The sequence below is a fragment of the Varroa destructor genome, unplaced genomic scaffold (assembly GCF_002443255.2).
Source record: "Varroa destructor unplaced genomic scaffold, Vdes_3.0 BEIS01000001.1, whole genome shotgun sequence".
NCBI classification, from domain to species: domain Eukaryota; kingdom Metazoa; phylum Arthropoda; class Arachnida; order Mesostigmata; family Varroidae; genus Varroa; species Varroa destructor.
In genome coordinates this window covers 72,560,906-72,568,680 of record NW_019211454.1, presented here as the reverse complement: position 1 = coordinate 72,568,680, position 7,775 = coordinate 72,560,906, and the positions used below count along the sequence as shown (strand labels likewise).

At 43.8% G+C, this 7,775-nt stretch overlaps 1 protein-coding gene across 3 annotated transcripts in view; it reads left to right on the top strand.

Annotated features, from left to right (window-relative positions):
- The first annotated feature begins 468 nt into the window (after positions 1–468).
- The window catches only part of Sec24CD (COPII coat complex component secretory 24CD), a 9,625-nt gene continuing 2,318 nt past the window's right edge, over positions 469–7,775 (top strand). Inside the window, exons 1-7 of one of the 3 annotated variants that reach the window (XM_022807457.2) lie at positions 472–617; positions 1,827–1,909; positions 2,199–2,412; positions 2,952–4,436; positions 5,269–6,611; positions 6,887–7,052; positions 7,359–7,616. In XM_022807457.2, the coding sequence (XP_022663192.1) occupies positions 2,212–2,412; positions 2,952–4,436; positions 5,269–6,611; positions 6,887–7,052; positions 7,359–7,616 (3,453 nt within the window). In that variant the 5' untranslated portion in view covers positions 472–617; positions 1,827–1,909; positions 2,199–2,211. Of the gene's footprint in view, positions 618–704; positions 1,001–1,826; positions 1,910–2,198; positions 2,413–2,951; positions 4,437–5,268; positions 6,612–6,886; positions 7,053–7,358; positions 7,617–7,775 lie in introns of those variants that run through there. The other 2 variants (XM_022807475.2, XM_022807466.2) reach the window with 2 other exon arrangements.

Sequence of the window (7,775 nt, the reverse complement as noted above, 5' to 3'; positions counted from 1 at the left end):
AAATATATATATATATATATATATATATATATAGAATTTTATTTTTTGAGTAAATTTTAGACAAATAATAAAAAGAATAATAAAGCATCAATGTTGTACTTTACCATTCCGTTTTATAGCTTCCCTTTCTATCCACATAAGTTTCTTATTACCATTTTGCAATAGTCACACGTACATAGTATATGGCCGTTCCTTTATCTCATATGTATCATTGATAGAGTAGCAATTATTGCTACACTCTTATTTGAACATGGCAGTGGCTAAAATATAAAGTATTTAATAAATTATTGCAATGCCTGGCATCCTCGATTATGTCACCTCCCGCGCAACACGAAAGAGATCACCGCCAGTTTCCAAGAACAGACCACTCGCTCCATGCACTGTCACAATATGAATCTACTATTTCGTCTAGTACTTGATTTCGCGCGGTTAGAAATTTTAAAAATTACCGCCTGGTGAGCTGGCGTCTCGTCTGCTCCGATGAGAATTTGTTATTGATCTGTTGCTTCTTAGGGGTTACGTGGCATGTGGTGAAATTAAGCATTTTCTATAAAAATAGACACCTGGAATTAACTGGAACACGTACCGAAGTTCGTCAAGCTCACCCGCAACGTCCTGTAAGTGTAGCCTTCGCTCTGCGAACGTCGCCAGATTGATAGGATATAACACTCGTCAGCGCTGATGGTTACCATATGATCGGTCGTTGAATGTGTCGTCAGTTCAACAGACAGGCGCCCCCTGTTCGTTGTCACCGAGCAGTGCTCTTAATAGATTCAGTTCAGAGTCCGTTCGATTTGCGTCGAACGCGATATCATTTACAGGCTGTATCGAATGCACTATTGAGCGACTATAAATACAAAAATTTAGCGAATTTCGAATCAAGTTAGAGCAAGCTTTCGGAGGCGTTTCGGTAGTAATCCACATATTCGTATTTGTGTTTAATGGTTCGGATCTGTGTTCTTCTACGGACAGTTGTTATGAACAAATGCTTCCTTATTCTGTCAGTACCAATTTCATTCTCCGATTGTTGACCCACTTCCTAGCTGACTAATTATTGAAATTTCTGAGATATGATATAAAAGTGAAATTTAAAGGTAAATCTGTATAGCACACAGGCTCCTAAATGTGCGAGGTTGTACGACGATTAATAGGTCACAGTTGTTGCCATGCGCTCTTATGAAAAAGTGAACCTTTTAGCTTTCATGGAGTGTCGCTGAAGTGCCCTTATAACTGGGATAATTTTCCTGGTGGTCTCACATCGGTACTCGAATATTGTCTACGCGTGAATGTGTCGCTCGTTCTTTTTAACCTATTGCCATAATACCCAGCTGTTGCAGAATGAACCTCATGTACAGTCAGTGTCGCGTTCTTACTATGTGTAAATTTTGCGCTATTCAGATATGAGGATCCTTAATTTCCTGTTTGTCGAGTAGCTATCGGTCCATGTTAATTATTAAACCTTTGTCGTAATCTGATAATGATAGTACTATTAATGGTTGGTGACATTTTATTGAATATGTTCATCTATGAGACCGTATACCTGTTGTATTTCGGTAGTAACGGCCTCTAACTTGCCTATTGCGCTTACCATGTCTGAAGTCTTCCATCTGCTCAAACTTTTAGTGTAAAAAATCTTCCAAAGGTATACAACTACGTGATATTCTCAACTGCGAAAACAGCGATATAAAGAGGTTTCCTCAAATTCGGCCTAATTGGCGTTGCTAGGCCTTGACATCTGTTTAGGTCTAATCCTGTCAGTAGCCTACAGGTAGTAGAACTGTGCGGCTCAGTCAATGACTACCAACTGGCGTGTTTTACTTCATTAGGTTCCCGTTCACATGTGTGACTCGTAAAAGATCGTTCAAGGAACTTGCACATCGTTGTACATCTGTACAAAATTTTAGCAGAGGTAGGTTAAACATGACTTTTGGCCCAGATAACCTGTCCGAATCGTGACTGTAATTACTTAGTCTCCTTAGGATTGGCACGAGCTTTTACAATATAATTATCGCTGGTTTAAAATATTAATCGCTACTGATGTTGTTTTATTAAAAAGGTTGATATTACGCGGAGTGGTGCTCAAGGGTGCGTGAATACCACGACCTAGAATGGACCGATGACTATGGCATCTACTAATTGTTTAAAATGTATTCGGATCTATTACTGAATGATTGTATAACTATTTGTTTTAACTGCAGGCGGCCGTGAAAGATGCAGTCAGCTCCTCCAGCTGTTCCGGGCTACGGAGGTGCGGGAGGTTACCCACTGAACAACAACTATGGAGCTCCAATGCCGCCGCAACAGCAACAACAACAACAACAGCAGCAGCAGCAAGGTCCTTCTTCGAAGCAGGTTTTTTCACCGTCTCAAGGCCAGGGCGACCAACTTGCTTCACATATGGGCAATTTGCAGGTGACTAGTAAACACAATTTGCGCTATCTAATCTGTTTCATTTATATAAACATTAGTTTACACAGTTTAGTTGGTCTCATTTTTTTATTGCGTCAGCAGCTTTTTCCATAATGACACAAACGCAAAGTTCTTCCATGTGTGAGCGCCATCTTACATTTACCATCAGATAATACAAATATACTGAAAGTGATCTATGAGGTAGGAAATTATGGAAAATTTGAGAAGTTTACTTAAGCATGGTATAGGATAAGGTTTGAATGTTACTCAATGGATATGGGACACGTGAAAACACTTCTGAGTTTAAAAACACTCTCCGTCGTGATAATATATGTATATATATATACACAGCTACTTCGAGAATCAATAAAACAAGCCAATACGATCCGATATACGGCGATATGATACTTCGCTCAAATGTACGCGTGTTTTCGTCATTGTGAACTAAACAGATAATACTGTCAGCAAATTAGGTGCTATTTTATCCTATTATTATAAAGATTACCTCGTGCTTTAATTTTGTGCATATTTGGAGTTAACAGATTGGCGGAGGGCCACCTCTAGGCGCACCACAGATAAACGGACTCAGTCATGGACTCTTGAAGCCGCTTCAGCCTTATCCTAATGGCCACCCGGGGTATCCTCCACAAGCATCATCCGAGCAGCAATATGGTCCAGCCCCCGGTCAACATGGATTACCCCCCATTGATAAGCCTGGTCCATCTAATGGCATATCGCAAAATGGGCCGTCTATAGAATCTTATCAGATGGGTCCTACCCCTATAAGCGGTATGCCTCCATCAACGGGAGCACATCACCCAGGCGGGCCTTCTCAAATGGGGTCACCACAGCCAGGCAGACCTGTTATGGGCGCACCTCAAGTTGGGGCTCCTCCTATCGGTCCACATCAACAAAGTGGTGGTTCTACGGGTTTACTCCAAGGAGGGGTGCCTCCGATGGGCATACCGCAAGTTGGGGTTTCACCAATGGGTCCGCCGCAATGTGGACCGCCGCCAGTAGGTCCTCCTCGTTCAAACGGACCTCCACGGATTGGTTTGCCTCAGTCAAGTGGACCTTCTCAGATGGGTCTTCCTTCAGTGGGAGGTCTGACTAGCGGACCGCCATCAATGGGTGCTACTCCTTCGGGTCCACCGATGGAAAATCCAGCTGGCCCTCACTTTAGAAATGCGGCTCTGTCCGGTCCGCCAACTTCAGATGAAGGCCCTTCATCAGGTAAAAGCCCAAATGGACCTTCTGGAAGTATGCCTTTAAATGCATCCTCTATGGGTGCACACAGTGGACCGGAGAGCATCCCTCCAAGACCGCCGATGCAACAAGGCCCTCCAAATCCGATGATACCACCAATGACTGGTCCCCCTCAAGGGTTGCCTCAGGGTCCACCAACCCAAAACGGGGTTCAGAACAGGCCCAATACTGCCGTTCAACCACCTTCGCTAGGGGGTTATCACAGCACACAACACCAACAGGGCTACAACATGAGCTCACCTATTTCACCACCCGGACGGATTCACCCACCGAATCAGCCTCCCCAGATTGGTCAGGGTTTTGTACAAGCCCCACCGTCTATGTATGGGCAGCCCAATGGGCAATATCCTTCACAGGCAATACAGCAACAGCCGTATCCAGGGCCACCCCAGCAATCCGCTGGATATCCAGGCCCGCCGCCCGGCAATTATCCCCAAGGCAGTTACCCCGGTACTCAGCAGAGACCTGGAATGCAAAGTCCTCAACAGCAGCGCAAGCTCGATCCTGAACAGATGCCGAGTCCTGTACAAGTTATCCAAGATGACCGGAAGAACAATGCAGGGCCTTTCGGAACATCAAAATTAGGCCAGTTGCCACCGCTTGTCACTACAGACGTCGAGGTGCAGGATGAAGGCAATGCGGCTCCCAACTACATACGTTCAACCGTCTACAATGTGCCATGCAGTCCAGACATTACTAAACAGACCCAGGTGCCTCTAGCACTTGCGATCACGCCCTTCGCTAGACACCCTAGAACCGATGTAAGTAGAACTGTAACGACGTTGCAGAATTTATCTTCTCTGTTTTTGGTGTTGTGTTACTTATAGTAGATTGTTTGAAATATAGTGGCGGTTTTTGTGTACTCTTTGCTTTTTTAATTTCTATACGCTGATAGTAAAATGTTACATGGGGTTGCTCGCTTCTTGCTTCAAAAGACAGTTGCCATAGTCTTGTTCAGACCACAAAATTTCACCTTAATTTTAGATAAATATGTCGAATGAAAAAGAAGTGTATTTTTAATGTAGATTTCTTGCTTCTATCGAAGGTTTGCGAAAGCAACCCAGTAAATTTATTCCGCTGTCAAAATTTCAATTACTATACGTGGGCGCATCCGCTTCTTTTGAAATTGGTTAAAATCGAATTCTAAAAGCCACACTAAGTACATTGCTTAGGTCGTGAATGCCAGGTCTGAATGTAGCAATCCATTTTTGGGTAATATTCTTAGCTATAGTCTTCGTCACACGCGGGAAATGTCTTGGGTTGTTGCGGTGGCTTTGTGACCTTGGCGCAAGACCGATGACAAGTGACACAAATGATGTTTTTGCCACCGGACAAACCCATATTTAGTCAAACTTCAAGCTAAAATTTGTTGACCAAGAAAATTGACAGTAACAAAGAGGGAGGAAAGGAAGACCAAAGAAGAACTTCCTAACGGTGCGTAAGAATTTATGGTCGGTAAATGAAGAATTAGATAAGAAGGGTAATAAGAAATCGACATTACCTACCCTATACATATATCTGTCAAAAACGAGTAGTACATGAAACTGCTTCACGCGATGATAAAAAGTTTCAAATTGTTTTCTACCGTTTTAGGGCGCCCTACCGGTTTCGATGTTTAATGATGAAATCGTACGTTGTAACCGCTGTAAGGCGTACATGTGTCCTTTTATGCAATTTATGGATGGGGGACGGCGGTTCCAGTGCGTCTTCTGCAAGGGTACAACCGAAGTGCCCCAGGGCTATTTTAACCATCTCGATCATATGGGTCAGCGTGTTGATAAATGGCAACGCGCCGAGCTTTGTCTCGGCTCGTACGAGATTCTTGCGACAAAGGAGTATTGCAAGAACAATGTGTTCCCGAAACCACCGGCGTTCATTTTCGTTCTCGATGTCAGCTATAATGCTGTCAAGTGCGGCATGGTGCAGCTTTTCTGTCACAATATCAAAGAGATCCTTCAAAATCTACCTACTGAGGAGGGTAACCAGGATGAGTCGAACATTCGCGTCGGATTTATCACTTACTCGTCGCAAGTACATTTCTACAATATCGACAAGCGGCTATCACAACCGCAGATGATGGTAGTACCTGACGTGGCCGATATGTTCGTGCCCTTCCTTGAGGGCTGTCTTGTTAAACCTAGTGAGGCAATGCACGTTATTGAGAGTCTCGGCCAAGAGATTCCGCGCATGTTTGCCGACACGCGTGAAACTGAGACCATTCTTGGGCCGGCAATCCAAGCAGGCTTAGAAGCTCTGAAGGCAGCCGAATGTACTGGTAAGCTGTTCGTCTTCCATACGACATTACCAACGGCGGAAGCTCCTGGCAAGTTAAAGAATCGCGATGACCGCAAAATGCTAGGAACAGAAAAGGAAAGGATTGTTCTTACGCCAGCCTGTGCATACTATCAGGAGCTAGCAACGCAATGCGTAGCGGCCGGATGTTCAATCGATCTCTTTCTTGCTAATAATTCATTCGTGGACTTAGCGTCTATCGGCCAGGTGACCAAAAGCACTGGTGGCCAAGTGTACAAATACACATACTTCCAGAGCGAAGTCGATGGCGAGCGATTTTTGTCTGATCTACGGCGGAACCTTTCGAAGCCGATTGCGTTTGATGCTGTCATGCGTGTCCGCACATCGACGGGTATTCGTCCCACAGATTTCTTCGGTAACATCTTTATGCAGAATACGACGGACGTCGAACTAGCCTCGATTGACTGCGACAAATGTGTCACGGTTGAGCTAAAATATGATGATAAACTCCCGGAAAATGAGTGCGCTTACATACAGGTAGCTTTGCTCTACACATCGGTGGGGGGCCAACGAAAGCTTCGATTGCACAACCTTTGTCTGCAAACGACACAGCAAATGGCCGACATGTTCCGCAACTGTGAACTCGATACCATCATCAATCTCTTTTCTAAGCAGGCACTCAGGTAATTCTATTGTTTTGCTAATATCTTTATTGTTTATACATTGTCCCATAACCTTTTCTGAATTGCATTTGGTGAGGGTTCCGCGTTCATTTATGATAAAATACCTAGCTGTGAGTGTTATTTACGTTATACTTCCAGTAGGATTTCACATCTCCTATAGTTATTGTTATTAGGTGTTACTTTGTTAATTCTTTTTTTTGTGATAAGAAACTAGCCATTTACTAAATCTGATTAATGTAGCTCGGTTTCTCTGCTCTGATCGGTTTGATGTATAGGCAATTACTCGAATCGTCTCCGAAAAGTGTTCGGGAGGCCGTGACTTTACGAGCAGCTACAATGTTAGCAAGTTATCGTAAGAATTGCGCTACTGCGTCTTCTAGTGGACAACTAATTCTGCCCGAGTGCATGAAACTTTTGCCCCTCTATGTCAACTGTATGATGGTATGTTCTATTTTTTGTTATTCCTTTATTAATATCGTTATAGCCATTGGGTATTGCTGCTTACAGAACCGCTAGACGTATCCTCCACACTTACGAGGATGTTACTCAATATATGTATGTATGAAAAAACCTCGTTCACTTTTCTATATTATAGGGAAAAGGCTGGACCGTATGTTGTCTCTAGAGAGCGCAACTGCTGCCTTCTAGGCGTTCTAGGCTTTGTTAATCAGGCAGCATGACGTTAACGATTTCCGCATACTGGAATCTTTTGCCTTACTGACGTTACTGGTATTCGTATTATTTCAGAAATGCGACGCTTTGTCCGGAGGTCCAGAACTAACGGTGGACGATCGTTCATTTGGCATGATTTCGTTGAACTCGATGGATGTAAGGGCGTCGCAGGTGTACCTGTATCCACAGCTTTTGCCCGTCCACGACCTGGATTTTTCCGATGACGACAATACTATTCCGATTGCGATGCGGGCCTCTGTCGACAAACTGAACGAGCACGGAGCATATATTCTAGAAAATGGCGTACACATGTTCCTCTATGTCGGCGCACAGGTCAGTAGCATTATCGATGTACGTATGACAGCATAAATTACTAAATCGAACTGTTTGTGTTGGCCTTTTATGGAGCCTTTAGTAGCTGGCATTTGTTTTTGTCTAGCCAGATAAAGTTGTATCGTGTAACGTTCTCTTTCTCTCTCTCTCTCGCTCTAT